This window comes from Eriocheir sinensis, chromosome 42, assembly GCF_024679095.1.
Source record: "Eriocheir sinensis breed Jianghai 21 chromosome 42, ASM2467909v1, whole genome shotgun sequence".
NCBI lineage: Eukaryota > Metazoa > Arthropoda > Malacostraca > Decapoda > Varunidae > Eriocheir > Eriocheir sinensis.
The window spans coordinates 11,639,310-11,660,128 of NC_066550.1; the positions used below are offsets into that span (position 1 = coordinate 11,639,310).

General features: G+C 37.0%; 1 protein-coding gene across 4 annotated transcripts in view; it reads right to left on the reverse strand.

Annotated features, from left to right (window-relative positions):
* The window catches only part of LOC127010011 (protein amalgam-like), a 186,323-nt gene that overhangs the window by 93,111 nt on the left and 72,393 nt on the right, over positions 1-20,819 (reverse strand). For 2 of the 4 annotated variants that reach the window (XM_050883715.1, XM_050883714.1), the window contains exons 1-2: positions 4,674-4,758; positions 3,397-3,596 (exon numbers count right to left, since the gene is read on the reverse strand). The exons of the other annotated variants lie outside the window; for them this stretch is intronic. In XM_050883715.1, the coding sequence (XP_050739672.1) occupies positions 3,397-3,475 (79 nt within the window). In that variant the 5' untranslated portion in view covers positions 3,476-3,596; positions 4,674-4,758. Of the gene's footprint in view, positions 1-3,396; positions 3,597-4,673; positions 4,759-20,819 lie in introns of those variants that run through there. 4 annotated transcript variants of the gene reach the window in all.

Genomic DNA, 20,819 nt, shown 5'->3' on the forward strand with positions numbered 1-20,819 from the left:
CTCCCTTAACGTAAATTTAACATAGATTCACAGACAGATAGACAGACCATATAACAGACAGCAAACCAGACAGCGACGGACAAATACCCCCTCCCTTCCTCTCCCTTTCCCTTACTCTCTCCCTCTCCCGCTTTATACAGATCCAAACAGACAGACAGACAGACAGACAGACAGACATTCTAGCCACGATCTTCAACTTTCGAGAACAGACAGATAGACAGACTTCACCTCCCTTACCCTCCTCCTCCTCCTCCTTCTCCTCCTCCTCCCTCTCCCTCTTTACATAGATTCCCACAGACAGGCAGACAGACAGAGTTACAGCCATTCCAATACGACCTTCAGCTTTCGGAAACAGACAGAGACAGCCCTCCTCCTCTCCCCCCCTCTCCCTCTCCCCTTTCCTACATAGATGCAAACACAGACATACATACATACAGACAGACAGACAGCCATCCCATCCTTCCCCTCTCCCTCTCCCTTTCCTACATAGATTCAAACAGACATACAGACAGACAGACAGCCATCCCATCTTCCCCCCTCTCTCTCCCTTTCCTACATAGATTCAAACATACATACATACATACATACAGACAGACAGACAGACATTCCAGCCACGACTTTCAGGTTTCGGGAACAAAGTTAGCGACGAAACAGCGCGAAATTGAGTTACAGAAAAGTCTTCGGTCCGACCTGAAATACGATTATGATTGACCGTTCCCTTGAATTACAACACTTGATCTCTCTCTCTCTCTCTCTCTCTCTCTCTCTCTCGCTAACGTTGTCATATTCTTTTTACTGGTGTGTGGTAAGTCAATCTGTGAGCGTGTGTGTGTGTGTGTGTGTGTGTGTGTGTGTGTGTGTGTGTGTGTGTGTGTGTGTGTGTGTGTGTGTGTGTGTGTGTGTGTGTGTGTGTGTGTGTGTGTGTGTGTGTTCATCCAATTCATTTCTTTCTCTTCCCCTCAATTTACACTTCAGAGTCCTTTGCTCTCTCTCTCTCTCTCTCTCTCTCTCTTCTTCCTTCACATCAATACTTGCAAATTTCGTCTCGTTTTCTTTATTTTCTTTTTCTTTCTTCAATAAAATGTAAAAAAATATCACGACTTTAATTTCTTCTTTTCTTCATTTTTTAATATTTTTTAACTAAGATTTTATTCTCTCTCTCTCTCTCTCTCTCTCTCCCCTTATTTTCCACTTCATAAAACACACACACACACATATACGAAGTATATGTGTGTGTGTAGAAAACATGCATATAAAACAAACAAACAAACAAACAAAAAGAGATACAGAAAGATATACACACAACGAAATAAAAGAATGTGAAACAGTAAAAGGTAAAAATAAAATATAATAAAAATACAGACGTAGAAAAAGAAGATAGACAGGTAATTGAAGGTATGAAGAACCGGAACACAGGTGAACTTGCAAACAGGTATGACACACGTAAACTAATCAAGAGAAAGGGAAAGTTAATCAGGTGGGGGGGGGTAGGGAGGGGAAGGGAAGGGAAGTTAAGGAAAGGGAATTAGAAGAGAAGGGAAAGGAAAGTACTGGATAAAATAAAGAGGTAGGGGAGGGAAAGGAGAAGGGAAGGGAAGGGAAGGAAAGGGAAGGAATGAAAGGGAATAGAAGGGAATTGAAAAGAGAAAGGGGAGGGAAGGGAAGGAAAGGGAAGGATAAAAAAAAGGAATGGAGGAGGAAGGGAAAAGAAAGAGGGAAGGGACGGAACGGAAAGAGAAGGAAAAGAAAAGTATGGAAAAATGAAATGGGGAAGGAAGGGTAGGAAAGGGAAGGAAAATAAAAGGAAAAGAAAGAAAAATGAAAGGAAAAGAAAAGGAATAAAGTAAAATGAAAGTATGTGATAGGAAAAGGAATGGGGAAGGAAGGGTAGGAAAGAGAAGGAAAATGAAAGGAAAATAAAGGAAAATGAAGGGAAAAGGAAAGGAATGGAAGGAAAATGAAAATAAATATGATGGGAAAAGGAATGGGGAAGGAAAGCAAAGTAAAGGAAAAGGAATAGAAGAAACGATGAAGAAAATAAAGAATAAAAAAACAAGAAAAAAAGAATAGGAATAAAGGAAAATGAAAGTATACGATAGGGAAAGGAATGGGGAAGGAAACCAAAGGAAAGGAAAGGGAAGGAAAGAGAAGGAAAATAAAAGGAAAAGAAAGGAAAATGAAGGGAAAAGAAAAGGCATACAAGGAAAGTGAAAGTATACGATAGGGAAAGGAATGGGGAAGGAAAGCAAAGGAAAGGAAAGGGAAGGAAAGAGAAGGAAAATAAAAGGAAAATGAAGGGAAACGAAAAGGCATAAAAGGAAAATGAAAGTATATGATAGGGAAAGGAATGGGAAAGGAATGGGAATAGAAGAAACGATGAAGAAAATAAAGTAAAGAACAAAACAAAACACCAAGAAAGACAAAAACATAAAACAACAATCCCCCAAAAAACTCGGGCAGTCATTTTTCATTGAGGCTCCCTGACTTTATCTTCCTCGCCCCGTGATTGGCTGGGATGCATTTTAAAGCCCCGGAATCCACCAATTGAAACTCGTCTCTTCTCCGTGTTTACCCAGGAGGCTCTGTGATTGGGGGAGGAGGAGGAGGAGGAGGGAGAGGAGGAGGAGGAGACTTATAGTGATTGACATATGATAAATTATTTGTGAATGCTGGTGAAGTTTAATTATTTCGTCGTCTCCTCCTCCTTCTCTTCTTCTTCTTCTTCTTCTTCTTCGTCAATGCTCCTCTTGTTTTTATTCTCCTACTTTTTCATCGTTTCCTACTTCTTATCTTAACTCCTCCTCTTCTTCTTCTTCTTCTTCTTCTTCTTCTTCTTCTTCTTCGTCAATGCTCCTCTTCTTATTATTCTCCTACTTTTTCATCGTTTTATACTTCTTATCTTAACTCCTCCTCCTCTTCTTGTTCTTCTTGTTCCTCCTCCTCCTCGTCTTCTTCTTCTTCGGTTTCGTTAATGATCTTGTTGTTCTTATTCTCCTACTTCTTAACTTTACTCCTCCTCCTCCTCCTCCTCCTCCTCCTCCTCCTCTCTCATTTATTCCTCTTCGTCTACTTTAATAATATTTACTCCTCTTCCAATCCTTGTCGCATAATTATTCCTCCTCCTCCTCCTCCTCCTCCTCCTCCTCCTCCTCCTCTCCTCCTCCTCCTCCTCCTTATCTTCCTTAATCCTAATTGTCCTCCTTCTCAGCACACATCACAGACACGACATCACACACACACACACACACACACACACACACACACACACACACACACACACACACACACACACACACACACTATTCCCCCCCTCCCTCCACACACTCCCCTTCCCCTCCCTTCCCCCCATCACACACCTGTACACAAACAAACACACACACACACGCACAAACTCACCTGTTGCCACACACGTCAGCAGCAGAAAGTGATGAAAGTATCCCATTATTGTCAACACCATCATTATCTTTTCCTTCATTTTCTTCTTTTTTTATTTTCCCTTTTCCTCTTCGTAATGTTCCGAGTATTTTCCTGTTTTCCTTTTCCTTGTATAAACGTCAGAATAGATCAATCATTCCTCTTGGCTCCTCTTTTTTCCCCTTTGAGTAAAAACGAGAATAAGATACGAGTTAGTCTTTCTGTTATTTTTAAGTCACGTGATGGGGAAAGGTGTGGAAAGCAAGGTCACACGAACGTCAATCTACTCACAGGTAAACTCAGGTAAGGTCTGACACGAAGGAAGAATAGAATAAGAGATGAAAAGATAAGAAAGAAAAGAGTAGAAGAGGAGAGGAGAAAGTGAGAAAAGAGAGAAGAGAAGGAGATTAAGTATGCCCAGGTTAGAAAAGAGGAGAAAAAGAGGAGAAGAGAAAGTGAAAAGAAACAGAAAAAGAAACACTGGTGAAACTAAATAACGGAACCACAGAAAAACAAACAAGGTAGAAGAGAAACAGGGAAAAACAGGTGTCACACGAAGAGAGAATGAGAGATAAAGTGAGAGAAAAAGAAAACCAAAGAAAAGAAGAGACAGAAAGAGATACAGAAGAGAGGAACAAGTAAGAAAAAAAACAAGAGCACAGACAAACAAACAAACAAACAGATGAAAGAAAAAACACGTGAGATAAAAAGGAGAGAATAAAAAGTGAATTGAAGTAGAAAGGAAAAGGTGAAAAACAGGTTAATTAGAGGAGAGAGAGAGAGAGAGAGAGAGAGAGAGAGAGAGAGAGAGAGAGAGAGAGAGAGAGAGAGAGAGAGAGAGAACCCACGTGAGAGAAAGAGAAAGAGAAATCCAAGCAAAAAAACAAAACAACACAGAACAGAATAACAAAACAAAAAACAAAAAAAGATGAAAACACAAAACACACAAGCAAGAAAAACAAAACAAAACACACAAAAAAACACAAAAATCAGGAAAAAGAGAAAGATAAATAAAACAACACACACACACACACACACACACACACACACACACACACACACACACACACACACGAAAACACAAACACAACTAAAACAGACAAAATAAAAACCAGATAAACAGAGAGAAAAAGATCGAGAGACAGGAAAAGAGAGAGAGGGAGAGAGAGAGAGAGTGAGAAAAACACACTACACCACACATGAAAAAGAGAGACAGAGAGAAAGAAAGAGAGAGAGAGAGAAAGAGAACACACAGAAACCTAATTAAAGAACTTGAAACCGCCCCGACGAGAGACCCCGAGCGACTGAGAGGAGAGAGCGAGACTGAACTCAACTCGCTCCCTCTCTCTCTCTCTCCCTCTCTCTCTCTCTCTCCCTCCCTCTCTCCCACGCCTGTGTTGCCAAGTGTTGCCAGATTCGGCGTTATGCTTCTGTTGCTGGTTTTGGAAGAGGAAGAGGAGGAGGAGGAGGAGGAGGAGGAAGAGAAGTGTATGTGTGTTGGTATTATTGTTTGGGAAAGATTATATTGTAGTAGTAGTAGTAGTAGTAGTAGTAGTAGTGGTGGTGGTGGTGGTAGTTATGGTGGTGGTAGTAGTGATAGTTTTTCTTATATCAATACATGTGAAGTCGGTTTAGTAGTAGTAGTAGTAATAGTAGTAGTAGTTGCGTGTGGAGCTGTAATAGGTTTAGAGATGCTTCCGTAACTCAATTTGGGTATGGCTGACGTGATTGAGAGAGAGAGAGAGAGAGAGAGAGAGAATGGATGATACAGAAACCCATGGCAGGTATCAGAACAGGTGTTGCTAATGGAGGGAAAGGTGTATTGATGGACAGGTGAGAAAAGGAAAAGGTAAATACAAAGATAAAATAATGAATGAAGGAAAGAATAATAAATGTAGAGGAAGAGAAAAAGAAAATAACTGACATAATTAAAGGAATGTATAAGAAGAATGCAGGAAAGAAGGAAGGAAGAAAGGAAAGGGACGGTAAAAATGGAAAAGTAGATAGGAATGAATGAATGAAGGAAAAAAGAGAAGGACGGAAGAAAGGAAAGGGACAGAAAAAATAGGAAATGCAGATTGGAATGAAGGAAGGAAGAGAAGAGAGAAGGAATGAAGAAAGGAAAGAAAGAAGGAAGAAAGAAAAGGGACAGAAAAAGTGGGAAAAGCAGATAGGAATGAATGAAGGAAGAAAGAAAAGAAGGACGGAAGAAAAAGAAAGAAGGAAGAAAACTCAGAAATAAGGAAGAAAAGAGGAAAAGGTTAAGAAGAAGAGGAATGAAAAGGAAAAAGGAAAGAAAGAAGGAAGAAAGAAAAGGGACAAAAAATGTGAAAAGCAGATAGGAATGAATGAAGAAAGAAAGAAAAGAAGGACGGAAGAAAAAGAAAGAAGGAAGAAAACTCAGAAATAAAGAAGAAAAGAGGAAAAGGTTAAGAAGAAGAGGAATGAAAAGGAAAAAGGCGATAACTGATGGAAAAGAGGAAAGGAAATCATTTTAAAGAAGAAAAAGAAAAAAGAAAGAAAACTCTAAAATAATGAAGAAAGAGGAAAAGGGTCAAAAGATGAATGAAAAGGAAAAAGGCGATAAAAGATGAAAAAGAGGAAAGGGAATCATTTTAAAGAAGAAAAGATAAAACAAAGAATAAATAATTGGAAGAGAGAAGATGGAAGGAGGGAATAGGAGGAGAGGATAATAACAGGGGAAGGCGCAGTCTCAGCTAGCACAAAAAAGGGAGGAGATCTAATAACAGCCCAATGAATACGCTAGTCTCCCTTATTCTCCCTATCTCCCTTATCACCCTTCTTCCCTTCGTTTTCATTTTTTTCCTCTTATTTCACTATTTTTCATTTCTTCCTCCTATCTACTGTTTCTCTTTCATCTTCTCCCTTCTTCATCTCATCTCCCTTCTTTTTTTATATCTCCCTTTTTTATTTCATTTCTACTTTCTTTATTTTTTATTTTCCCTTCGTTTTGTTTTTTCTTTTCCCTCCAATTTAGTTTTTTTCCTTTTTTCTTCTCCCTTTTACATATTATCCCCCTTCTTTCTTCAATCTCTCCCTTTTTTCTTATTTCACCTCTATCTCCCTTTTTTATTTTTCCTTCGTTTTCTCTTTTTTTTCCTCCATTTTAGTTTTTTCCCCTTTTTTCTTCTCCCTTTTTTCATCTTATCTCCCTTCTTTCTTCAATCTCTCCCTTTTTCTCTTATTTCACCCTCAAGCTCCCTTTTTTTTCATTTTTTCCCTTCGTGTTTAGTATTTATTTTCGTGTATTATTTAGTCTCCCTTCTTCTCCCTTATCTCCCTATCTTCATCTTTATCTTCTCCCTTCTTTTTTCTATGTCTCCCTTTATTTATTTCATCTCTAGGTTTATTTTTCCCTTATTTCCTTTGTCTTAATTTTTTTTCACTTTCCAATTCAATTTTTTTCTATTTTCTTCTCCCTTTTTTCTTTTCCTCCTTTATTTCACTTCTATCTTTCTTTTTCTTCCTGTTTTGTCTATTTTTTTCTTCCTCTGTCTTTCCTTCTTTATCACAATCCATTTTCTTCATTTCTTCTCCCTTTCTTTTCTTATTGTCTTCTACTTCCCTTTTCTTCATTTTCTTCTTTTCCTTTCCTTTTAGTCTTTTTCCTCCATTTTCCTTCAATTTACCATCTATCAATTTCTCTCCCTTCTATTCATCTTCTATCTCTCTCTCCTCCCTTCTTCCTTTCTCTCCGCCCCTCCTATTATTCCTCCTCCTCTCTTTCTCTCTTTATTCCTTCAGTTTTCATCCTCCTTTTTTTCCTCTCTCCCTCTTTCTCTCATTCTCTCTCCTTTCTCTCTCTCCCTCCATTCCGTCAGTTCTCATTTCCTCCATCTCCTCTTTCCTTCCTTTCTCTCCCCTCCTCCCTTCTTCCTCCATTCACCTTCAATTCTTATCTATCATTCTTCATCTACTTCCCTTCTTCCATACGTCTTCCTCCTCCTCCTCCTCCTTCTCTTCCCTCTTCCTTCATTTCCTCGTTTATCCTTCCTTCCCCATCTCCTCCTTCGCTTCTTACTGTCTCCTTTCTCATTCTCTATCTTCCCTCTTCCTTCCTTCCTTCCTTCCCTTATTCTTCTTCTTAAGACTCTCCTCCTCCATCTTCCTCCACGTCTATCTTCAACCCTATGTCTTACCTCCACTTTCTCTCCCTCCCTCCCTCTCTCTCTCTCCATCAGACATTCATCACTTTTACCTCTCTCTTCTCTCTCCTCCTCCTCCTCCTCCTGCTTGTCCTCTCCTTCACTCTCACTTTCCATAAACCACATTTACTCTCCCTCTCTCCCTCTCTCTCTCTCTCTCTCTCTCTCTCTGCTCCCCTCCTTCTCTTCCATTAACCCTCTCTCGTCTGCAACACCCTCAGGGGCTACCCGGTATACACCTGTGTTAGCGCACCTGCATCATACACATATAGTTTGCACCTGAGTTTACCTGGAATTTGAGTTTACCTGGGAATTTGCGAGTTTACCTGCAGATTAATTTTTGACTGGTAAGTTTATGGGTCTTTTATATTTTTTTGTGGCATTTTTAGATGACAAAGTTTACCTGCATTTTATTAGTTTACCTGATAATTGATAAGTTTACGTGAAAATGGTTTACCTGGAGAATTTTTTGGGGCAGGTATTTTTCTGTCTATGGTATTTTATTGCACTTTATTAGTTTACCTGTAGTGTATTAGTTTACCTGAGAACTAATGAGTTTACGTGAAAATAGTTTACCTGGAGAGTTGTTTTGAGCAGGTATTTTTGTGTGGTATTTTTATTTTTCGTTTTTTAGATGACAAAATTAACTTGCATTTAATTAGTTTACCTGTAGTGTATTAGTTTACCTGAGAATGAATGAGTTTATGTGAACATTCATAACTCATCAGTTAGGTAATTTTAAGAGTCTGTTTATTTTTCTGGCTCTTGAAATGACGAATGTTTACCTGGAGTTTATTAGTTTACCTGAGACTCACTAGTTTACGTGAAAATGGTTTACCTGTAGTTATTATAGACAGGTCATTCATTATATGGGTCTATGTTATTTTTCTGACGCAAAGTTTACCTATAATTAATTAGTTTACCTGCAAACTCAGTATAGACATGTAATTTTGATGGACAGGTCATTTTGAGCTTATGCCATTTTACTCGTTTTTGAAATGACAATAATTATAAGAAAAGTTTATCTGAAATCATGAGTTTACCTGCAAATTAAGAGTTCCTGTATGATACGAGTTCACATGCAAATTATGATAGACAGGTATCCGACAGGTGAAATTATGGAGGTATTACGTTTCTCTTTCTCTTTAAATGACAGTGATATGGAGACAGGTTTGGTTACGGAAATGGAAAGGTGTGATTTGAAGGTTTAGAAATGTTTGCTTTTTATTATTGTGTTGTTGTTGGAAATGTGAAGGAGGATTTGGATACATGAATGGAGATGTGTTAGAGTTATGTGTTTTGGGTATATTAGTTTTATGTTTTCTTTTATTTACTTTTTCTTCGTAAATGATAGTAATTATTATAGAAGAATATGTTTGAAGGTTTAGATATGTTTGCTTTTTATTCTTATTTTGTTGTTGGTAATATGAAGGAGAATTTGGATACATGAATGGAAATGTGTTATAAGGTATGTGTTTTATTTTATTTTATTTATTTTTTTTTTTTTTTTACAGCAGAGGAGACAGTGCAACGGCGTAAAAAAAAAAAACTATGAAAAAAAAGCCCGCCACTTACTGCTCCTAAATAGAGTAGAGAAATGTATCTGATTGTTGTCTTTTCTTTTCTTTTATCTCTCTTCGTAAATGATAGTAATTATTATAGAAGAATATGTTTGAAGGTTTAGATATGTTTGCTTTTTATTCTTATTTTGTTGTTGGTAATATGAAGGAGAATTTGGATACATGAATGGAAATGTGTTAAGAGCTATGTGTTTTTGGGTATATGATTTTTGTCTTTTCTTTTATTTCTGTTCGTAAATGACAGTAATTATTGTCAAAGAATATGTTGGTACTTGAATAAAAAAAAAATCTTAGAGAAATGTTTTTTTTAAGAGTAATGTAATTTTTTTTGCTTCTTAAACTTGGCTATGAGTAATAAGATCTTATATGTATTAATTATGTTTTTCTTTTAATTAAGACAAGTTAGTTATGTGAATTGAAATATGTCTAAAATGGGTTATATGATTAATTTTTACTACATCGATGCAGTAATTAAGGAAGGAAATGAAGTTATGTGAATGGAGGTGAATTAAAACTGTATTAGGTAAGAATTTGAAAGCGAAGACACAAAGAAAAACGTAAGAAAACAAAAAAAAAAAGATCAAATTGATTACCTTTCCTCCGCTTCCCTTTTCCTTTTTTCCTTTTCCTATTTTTCCCTATTACTCCTTCTAAAGACATCAATTATTCCTCTCATCAGAAACGCAGAGTCGATCGTAAACCAATTACTCCCACCGAAAGAGAGAAGAGGGAAAAAAAGGGAAAAAAGAAGGGAAAAGAAAAAAAATGAAGGGAGGGTAAAAACAGCCGATGGAAAAGGAAAAAAAAAGAAAAAAAAAAAGATGAAACGTCAAACCAATTATTCCGAAAAACGTCTTTAACTTGGTGAAGAGATTTTTTTTTCAACGTTAATCTCGTCTGATCTTGATTTCTTTGGCGGGTGATCGTGGGGGAGGGGGGGGGGGGGACTAAAGGTGACCCCCTCTCCCCCCTTTGCTCCCCTCTCCTCCCTTCCCTTTTCCCTTCCCTTTCATTCTCTTTATTTTCCCTTCCTCTTCCTCTTCCCTTTCTCATTCTTTCTTTGCTCTGCTTCCCTTCTTTCCCCTTTTCCTTCTTTTCTCCATTCTCTTTCCTTTCTCCTTTTTCTTATATTTTCTTTTCCTTTTCTTTCCCTGTCATTCCCTTCCCTTCTTTTCCTTTCCTTTCATTCCTTTATTTTCCATTTCCTTGCCTTCCCTTTCCCCCCCTTCCTTTCCCTTCCCTTCCTTCTCTTTATTTCCATTCATTCCTTTATCTTCCCTTTTCTTGCCTTCCCTTTCCTTTCCTTTCCTTCAGTTCCCTATCTTCTCTTCCTTTCTTTTCATTCCTTTATCTTCATTTTCCATTTATTTGCCTTCCCTTTCCTTCCCTTCCTCTTCCTTTCCTTTCCTTTCCCTTCCCTTCCTTTCATTCCTTTATCTTCCCTTCCCTTGCCTTCCCTTTCGTTTCCTTCCCTTCCCTTCCCTTCCCTTACCTCTCGTCTTCATCTCTCTTACCCTACTCAGCTAATATCCTTTCCTTCCTTCCTCCTCCTCCTCCTCCTCCTCCTCCTCCTCCTCTTCCTCCTCCTCCTCCTTCAGAATATCATGACTATTATTCGACGAGAGAAAGTGGGAAACGAGGGAATGTATTGAGGAGGACTAAACACACACACACACGCACACGCACACGCACACACACACACACACACACACACACACACGAAGGGGGGGTGGGGGGTAGGGGGGGCGCCGCTCCTCCACATTATTGTACCATAAACACACACAAACCATCTAACTCCATATCATTTGCCGGTCGATGGTGAACACACACACACACACACACACACACACACACACACACTCAGCCACTCACTTCTACTAGACATCGAACTTCAGGTCAGTCGTTCAACCCTTAGAACAGTCAGCCAGTCAGTCAACCAGTCAGTCAGTCAGTCATACGGTCAGTCTAATCAGCTAAACAGACACTAACAGACAGAAGACTAAACAGAAATCAGAGTCCAGTCAGTCAGTCAGTCAGTCATACGGTCAGTCTAATCAGTCAGTCAGTCAGTTAGTCAGTCAGTCAAGAAGTCAGCTAAAGAACCCATCTTACCAAACCTAACCTAACCAACCTACCAGTCAACCATACACTCACTCCTATCAACCAAACACATACACAAAAACACACACACACAGACAGAAAAACAGAAAAACAAACAGACAGGCCTACAGTCACACCATCCACTTGCAGACTTGTGGAGCGAAGACCAAGTGGATTTGCCAACAGATGAAAAGGGTGCGGGGCCAGGCAGCGAGGAGTCGGGGAATACTAAACAGATTTGATAACAGAGAAAGAGGATTGGACGCCGGAGGTGAATGAAGTGGCCGCCCCGATGATAAATGAACGAGCGGGGTGGAGACAAAGTGGACGAGTGGGATATAGAAGGGGGATTAGCGGAACGGGGATGAGGGTGGAAGGGAGGGAGGCAGCGCAAGTAAAGTGGACAAACAAAAGTGAAAGGGAATTAGATTTTTAGATAGAAGGTGAATTAGAGGATTAGCGGAGGGGGGGAAGGATGGAAGAGCAAGATAGTGGAGAAATAAAGTGGAAGGGAATTAGATTTTTAGATGGAAGGTGAATTAGTGGATGGAAGGATGGAAGGGAGGGAGACAGAGCAAGAACGTGGAGAAACGAAAGTGGAAGGAAATTAGATTTTTAGATGGAAGGTGGATTAGTGGATGGAAGGATGGAAGGGAGGGAGACAGAGCAAGAACGTGGAGAAACGAAAGTGGAAGGAAATTAGATTTTTAGATTGAAGGTGGATTAGAGGATTAGCGGAGGTGGAGAAGTTTTTATTTTATTTTTACAGCAGAGGAGACAGTGCAAGGGCGTAAAAAAAGAAAACAATAATGAAAAAAGAGCTCGCTACTTACTGCTCCTGAATAGAGAAAATAAAGTGAAAGGGAATTAGATATTTTTAGATAGAAGGTGGATTAATGGATAAAAAACGAAGGATATGAACAGAATGACAGAAGGTGGAGTATGGAAAAGGGAAGGCAAATTAAACTACTCGCGTTAGAATAAAAAAAAATAATAAATTGTAAGCAAACTGGATTTTTGTCAAGGATGGAAAATGGATTAGTGGATACAACTGATAGAAAATATGTAAGAAAAAAAGGAGATAATGTATAAGGAAAAGATATTCGAAGTTAGTATGAAAATATTTGTAAAGGTGAATTTGATTTGTGGGTGGATAAAAGATGGATAAGTGGATAAAATTAAAGGGATTAGGATAGAGAGGATAGAAAAATAAGATAGATGTTTTATTCTCTACTGTTGTTTTATTTTTTTCTGTTTATTTGTTTGGTTGTGTGACTAAGATGATTGGATAAATGTTTAAGTGGTAGGATTATTTTTTTCTCTGTTTATTTGTTTGTTTGTTTGTGACTAAGATGATTGGATAAATGGTTAAGTGATAGGATAAAGGGAGGATAAAAGACTGACCGATGGAAACAAAGGAATATGTTGAAGATAAAAAATGTGAGTCAAAATATAAACAAACCAAGAACTATATTAATGCAGATCTTGAATGTTTCTAAAGTTTGGGGTTAAAAATACGATGGAATGTTGTAGAGGAATTTGTCCTTGAAGTTATTTGTTTGTTTGTTTGTTTGTTTGTTCTACTCTGGACAAGTAATTTCCTTTTATAATAATTTCAATGTGGAGTTTGATTCCTTGATTGTATGATTGCTGATAAATTTTGGGGTTATAAATACGATCGGAAGTTGGAGAGGAATTTGACTTCATTTTTTATTTTATTTTTATTCGTAACAAGCAATTTTCTTTTATAATAATTTCAATGTGGAGTTTGATTCCTTGATTGTATGATTGCTGATAAATTTTGGGGTTATAAATACGATCGGAAGTCGGAAATGAATTTGACTTCAGCTTTTTCTTTTTCTTCTTTTTTTTTATCCGTAACAAGCAATTTTCTTTCTCTTTTTTTTGCCTGTTACTCCGGTCAGCCATAATGCGTTCAGGTCCTTATTTTCGTGTAATTCCCTATCGTTTCTTTGTTCTGCGTAATAACTTCGTGCCAAGAGACCCTTAATATGCGCAGACTACTTAGTGTGTGTGTGTGTGTGTGTGTGTGTGTTAGTATTTTTGTGTAACTTTTTTGTGTTGTGTTGTGTTCTATGTGTGTGTGTGTGTGTGTGTGTGTGTGTGTGTGTGTTAGTATTTTTGTGTAACTTTTTTGTGTTGTGTTGTGTTCTATGTGTGTGAGAGTGTGTGTGTGTGTGTGTGTGTGTGTGTGTGTGTGTGTGTGTGTGTGTGTGTGTGTGTGTGTGCGTATTTTGATAATGGCTTCAGACACTATAAAATTCACGCGAAACATAATTCACTAAAAGCATCATTAATTCAACACAGGAAATGCAACAACAACAACAACGAAAACAACAACAGCGCTGCGTATCCTATTCCTCTGAACCTAGAAAACAAAACAAAAAAACATCAGAAATAAAACAAAACGAAATGAATAAAACAGTAAATGAAAAGCAAAAAAAGGAGAAAAACAGAAAATTCAAACTAAATGAATAAAAAGTCACGAAGATAAACTGATGTAGAGAAATGTGTTATACAGGTTTGCGGTACACTGAAATTACTTTAGATAAAAATAATAAAGAAAGGAAGAAAAAAGTTTAAAAAGGACAAAATATGCAAAAAAATAACGAAGGGACAAATTTTCAAAAAGGAAGATACACATTATGAAAAAAATAAGAACGACAAAAATGAGAAAAATAAGGAAGAGAGAAAAGTATGAAAGAGGGAAGAATCAAATTACGAAAAAAATAGAAAAGACAAAAATAGAGAAAAAAGAAGATATATGAAAAAATGAAGACAAGCATTAAAAAAGGAAGGTTAAAAATAAAATACATGAAAAAAGGCAAAAATATGTAAAAAAAGAAGAAATATTAAAAATATGAAGACAAATATTAAAAAAAGGAAGGTTAAAATACATGAAAAATAGGCAAAAATATGTAAAAAAAGAAGAAATATGAAAAATATAAAGACAAATATTAAAAAGGAAGGATAAAATATAAGAAAAATAGGCAAAAATATGGAAAAAGGAAGAGATAAAACCATGAAAAATTGGAAGAGACGAAAATATGAAATGAAGCAAGAATACAATTGCAAAAAAAAGGGATAAATAAGAAAAACATGAAAACGTTGAGACAAAATACGAAAAAAAGTGAAAAACAAAAAAGGTATGAAAAAAGTAAATGTAAAACTGCAGACAAATTAAAAAAAGTGAATAAAAGAAAGAAAAAAATGAAAAGGGGAAGACAAGAAGTAAGGAAAAAATGAAAAATACAAAAATATGCAAACAGAAAGATAAGAAATATAAGAAAAAAGTATAAAAAAAAGTTAAAGAAGAAAAAAAAATCTACCTCTCTCATGTATTAAAAGCAAAGGTTGACTTACACAATGATCCACTTACGTCTCTATTACAGGCTTTCTCTTCCTCTCACCCTTCCTCTCTCTCCTCTCCTTCCTCTCTCTCCTCTCTCTTCCTCTTTGACCTCTCCCTTCCTCTCTCTCCTCTCCTTCCTCTCTCTCCTCTCTCTTCCTCTCTCTCCTTCCTCTCTCTCCTCTCTCTTCCTCTTTGACCTCTCCCTTCCTCTCTCTCCTCTCACCCTTCCTCTCTCTCCTCTCCTTCCTCTCTCTCCTCTCCTTCCTCTCTCTCCTCTCTCTTCCTCTTTGACCTCTCCCTTCCTCTTGAAATCAGATTTAACAGCATGAGTATTTTGCCTTAACTTGCGACACTTCGGGAGAATTTGCCGTTTCATGTTGACGTAGAAAATAGAAAGCAGAAGACGCGATATTGAGACTGAGAGAAAAAGATAGATAGATAGATACAGATAGATAGATAGACGGATTGATAGATAACTGATATTTTATGAGAAACCGAGTGTGTAAAGAAGAATTATTAAAAAAAATTGTTAACTGATAAACATAAAGAAAGCAGAAATAGAGAGAGAAAATACATAAAAAAAGGGAAGTTACGAAAGAAAAGGATATTGAAGAGACACCGAGTAAAAATAAACAACAACAACAACAAAAAACAATACATTAACATCCACCAAAATAGATAGATAGATTGACAGAATGAAAGAATGAGAAAATGAATGCTGGGAGGAAATTGAAAGAAAATTGCAAGTTCCCGGTATAGAAAATGAGAGAAAATGATTTAATAGATAGATAAATAACCGGATAGATAGAGAATGATTAAATGAATGACAAAATGAATAGTGAAAGGAAGGAAAAAAAATTACAATCCCACGAACCAGAAAATGATAGATAGAGATAAGTAGATATAGATAGACAGATAGATAAGTAGATAATGAATTAATAAGTAAGTAAATGAATGCCAGAAGAAAGTGAATAGGCTCTTTGTTGCCTCCTTGGTGAATGCATTACTAAATTACTTAATCAAGGATATTATGTTTAATTAATCTCACGTCATTTAGATATATCTGGCAAGGCTGGTCTTAAGCTCTCGTCCATTTTGCCCAAGCTCTCTCTCTCTCTCTCTCTCTCTCTCTCTCTCTCTCTCTCTCTCTCTCTCTCTCTCTTTTCTCTTCTTTTATCATCATTTCTTTTATTTCTTTCGTTTTTCTATTTTCTCTTCTATTCTCTCTCTCTCTCTCTCTCTCTCTCTCTCTCTCTCTCTCTCTGCATGTTTTTTTTTCGGGGCCTTTTCTTCCTCGTTCGTTTAGTGTTTGTTTATCATTTTCTTTTGTTTTGTTTGTTTTGTTTTGTTTTATTCTCTGCTGTTGTTTTCTTTTTTTTCTGTTTATTTGTTTGTTTGTGCGACTAAGATGATTGGATAAGTGGTTAAGTGGTTCTCTCTCTCTCTCTCTCTCTCTCTCTCTCTCTCTCTCTCAACCCAGAACTTCAGAAGGAATATCATTTTAGTTTTTACAATATTATTTTTTTATGATTTATATTTATATTTTACAACTTATAATATGTATTTAAAGAGTGTATGTTTTAATTTTTTATTGTATCTATGTTTTTATTTATTTTATCTATCTCTGTTTGTTTTTGTTTTTATTTCAATTTTAGGAATATTATTTTAGACATTACTTTTTCTTCCAAGCTAACATAAACAAAAACAGTATATGATAACGGTAAATGTAAAATGCATGAAAAAATGAATATAAGAAACAACGAGTTAAAAACAGTAGTAGTGAGTTTACTAATAAAGAAGAACTAAAACCGGAGAAAATATTAAGTCAAATTATACACTTTGAACCGTGACCTCAGTGAATAATAATTGCGCTTAAAACAGATCACAAGAGTCTGCGTTCCCTTCTGAGAAACCGAACCGCAACCAAGAGGAAGAGGAAGAGGAAGGGGAGAAGGAGGAATAAAAAATAACAAGAAACCAAACCGCAGCCAAGAGGAAGAAAAATGATAATGAATGAATATGAATTAATACATTGCGAAGAAAAGAAGACGAGGAAGAAAAATGAAAACAAAAATACATAGATAAACAGCAATAAAGAGGAAGAGAAAGAAAAAAATAATGAGAAAAAAAGAATAAAATAAAGAAATACATAGATAAAATGCAATAAAGAGGAAGAGAAAGAAAAAAATAATGAGAAAAAAGAATAAAATAAAGAAATACATAGATAAAATGCAATAAAGAGGAAGAGAAAGAAAAACTAATGAGGAAAAGGAAGAATAAAATAAAGAAATACAAGAATAAACAGCAATAAAAAGGAAGAGAAAGAAAAAAATAATGAGAAAAAAAAGAATGAAATAAAGAAATACAAGGATAAACAGCAATAAAGAGAAAGAAAACGAAAAATAACAAAAAAGGAAATATATAGATAGACAGCAATGAAGAAGAAAAAGAAGAGGATAAAAAAAAATAGTTAACCTGCAAAAAAGAAGAAAAAAAAGTTGAAGAGAAAGAGAAGAGAATAAGTAAACAGAGAAATGGCAAAAAAAGAGGAAGAAGAATAGAGAAGAGGAATTAGCAAGTTTAAGAGTAAAAAAAAAATATTATGAAGAATTTTGTTGATTAAAAGAAATAAGATAGATACATAGATAGAGATAGAGATAGAGCGAGAGCGAGAGCGAGAGCGAGAGAGAGAGAGAGAGAGAGAGTGAGGGAGAGAGATAAAAGAAGAAACACAAGGATATGAATATTCTGTGATTGAGTGGATGGAGAGAGAAGGGAAAGGAAGGGGAGAAAGAACAGAAACACACACACACACACACATACACAAACACACAAACACACACACACACACACACACACACACACACGTATAACCAACATTCATATTGATAAAGGCCTGTGTACCAAAGGCTTAGTCCATGTACAGTACACACACACACACACACACACACACACACACACACACACACACACACACACACACACATACATGGAAACAATATATATATCAAACACCTTTTTTTATATTTTTTTCTCTTTACTGTAAATAATATCTTGATAATTTACTTTCATTTTTTTATTTTTTTATTTTTTTTATTTGATTTGTAATAAAGAGGAAAATATTAATAAAGAGAGAAAGAAAGAGTGGGATGATCATGTGTGTGTGTGTGTGTGTGTGTGTGTGTGTGTGTGTGTGTGTGTGTGTGTGTGTGTGTGTGTGTGTGTGTGTGTTCATGATGTTGATGTGCGCTGTTTGACATAACGAAGTGTATTTATTATCATTTCATTAAAAGTCATACTCTCTCTCTCTCTCTCTCTCTCTCTCTCTCTCTCTCTCATTTTTCTTCTTTTCTCATCATTTCCTTTCTTTCCTTCCTTTTTCTCTCTTCTCTTCTCTTCTCTTCTCTCTCTCTCTCTCTCTCTCTCTCTCTCTCTCTCTCTCTCTCTCTCATCCTTCACTCACAAATAATTACGTTCCCCATAAAAAAATAAAAAGTAATAACACAAAAAAGAAAATGGCAAATGGGTGTTTTCAAAGGCCTATATTTTTTACCTTATTTTTTGGTGGCCCCGGTAATGGCTTTTTAAATGGACTAATAAATAACGCCCCATTAGCAGCCGGTTGTCCAATTATCTATTTTGTGTTTATCAAGTTTTAAGTGGTTTATTTTTTTGTGTTTTAATGGATGTTTATGTGATTTTTTTTGTTGTTGAATTTTTTTTTTTTCGCGGTTGGTTTTGTTTATTTTTTTGGGGGGTGTTGTTTCGAGTTTCTCTCTCTCTCTCTCTCTCTCTCTCTCTCTCTCTCTCTCTCTCTCTCTCTCTCATTTTTCTTGTTATTTATTTGTTTACAGCTTTTTTTAATGTTTTTTTTTCTCATTTCTTTTTTTCTTTTTTTCTTTATTTTTTGTATTAATTTTTCTGAATATTTCACACAATTGTTTTTATCTATATTTCCTAATTCCTCTGTTTTTTTCCTTTATATTTATTTCCTTTATATATTCTAGTGTTCTATTTCCTACTTCGCTTTCACAAACAAACAAGCAACAGGGACACGAAACAAAACACACACACACACACACACACACACACACACACACACACGCAGGCACAGCATCCATATTCCACACACTTTCCTTCCAATCCCTTTTGTATGTGGAAGCCGGTCCGCTCCACCCAGACAAACAGACAGAGAGACAGACAAACAGACAAACAGACAGGCGGTGTTTGGCTGGACTTGCATACCTAAATCTTGCTGAAGACATATCGCCCGTTTGTCTTGTTCACTTTTAACTTTCTCTCTCTCTCTCTCTCTCTCTCTCTCTCTCTCTCTCTCTCTCTCTCTCTCTCTCTCGACTAAGTTTTGGTGTTTTAATGGGTTTGTTTGTGTGTTTGTGTTTGCTTTGTTTAAATTTTTCTCATATTTATTATTTTTCTCTGTTTTAATCGGTGTCTGTTTGTGTTTGTTTCTCCCTATGTTGTTTTGCTGTGTTAACGGGTGTTTGTTTATGTGTTTGTGTGTGTTTTTGTTTTAGTTTTTGTTTTCCTTTCATTCATTGTTTTTCTCTGTTTTTCTATCTGTATGTCTGTGTGTTTGTGTGTTTGTGTGTGTGTGTGTGTGTGTGTGTGTGTGTGTGTGGGCGCGCCAGTAATACACCAGCATCTTCACCATTGTTATCCTCAAATTAATGGCTGCAATCCCTTTTTTTCTTCCTCTCCCTTTTCTTCCCCTTCCCTTTCTTTCCTCTCGAGTTGCAGGAATCGGTTCAAATTACGTTCCTGAGACGTCCAAAGTTTACCTGTAATTCACGTCTCACCTTTACCTGGCCATCACGATCCCAGGTGTTTTTTTGGCAAGATAAGGAAGTCGGTGTTTGGTTTAATTATTCTGCTTTACCTTTGTGTTTGAGAGGGGGGAGGGGGATTGGGGGTGTTTTTGGGGGGGTAAGTGTGTGTGTGGGGGGGTAAGTGTGTGTGTGTGTGTGTGTTTGTGTGTTTCTCGTTTTGGTTAAGCTTTCCTTCCTTTCATTGTTTTTCTCTCTGTCTCTATCTCTGTCTGTCTGTCTGTCTGTCTGTTTGATTATTCTCTCTTGTTTTAGTCTATGTTTAAGGGGAGGGGAAGAAGGGGAAGAGGGGAAGAATTGGAGGGGAAAAATGGAGGAAGGGGGGAGGTAGTGGAAGAAGGGGGAAGAAGGGGAAGGAAATGGAAGTAGAGGAAGGAAGAGGAGGAAGAGGAAGAGGGGTGTGTGTTTATGTGTGTGTGTGTGTGTGTGTGTGTGTGTGTGTGTGTGTGTGTGTGTGTGTTCAACCTTTTCTTTTTTATCGTTTTTTCCTCCGTTTTCTTTCTTCTTTTTTTCCTCCTCTTTTTTCGTTTTCTTTCTTTTTTCCTTCTTTTCCCTTTCCTCCTTCTCCTCTTCTTGTATTTTCTTTCTCTTATGCTTTTTTTATATTCTTCTCTTCTTCTTCTGTGTGTTTCTATATTACTGTGTTTTAACTTTACATAAAATTTCTCTATATCATTTTTTTTACGTATGGAAGAAAAAACAAAATAAATAAATAAAACTTGCTTGGGTGTTTTATCTAATCGACGAAGGAATTTGCAAGTGGCTGAGGTGAAGATTGCTAGCGAAATAGTGTCTGTCTGTCTGTCTGTCTTCTCTCTCTCTCTCTCTCTCTCTCTCTCTCTCTCTCTCTCTCTCTGCTTCCTCCCTTCCTTCATCCTTCACTCTCCCTCCCTTCTTCCTTCACTCTTCCCCTCCCTTTCTACACTTCCTCCCCCCTTCCTCCTCTTTTCCCTCCATTTCTCCCCCTCTCTCTCTTCCTCCCCTTCCTTCCTCTACTTCCCTTTCCTTCCCCTTCTTCCCCCTTTCAATCCCCCTTCCATTCTCAACCCTCCCCTTCATCCACTTCCCCTCCTCCTCTTCCTCTCCTTCCCCCTCTTAACTCCCTTCTCCCCTCTCCCTCCCCCTTCTCCCTTCCCCCCTCCTCCTCCCCCTCCCCACCCCAGAAGTGAATGCCCCACGCAGCAAAATTTATGACCAACATTATAGAGTAACTTTGTCTCTCTCGAAATTCCATCTTGCCCAAGACAGACTGTTCCCCCTCTTCCTCTTCTTCTTCCTCCTCCTCCTCCTCCTCCTCCTCTTCTTCTTCTTCCTCCTCCTCCTCTTCTTCTTCTTCCTACTG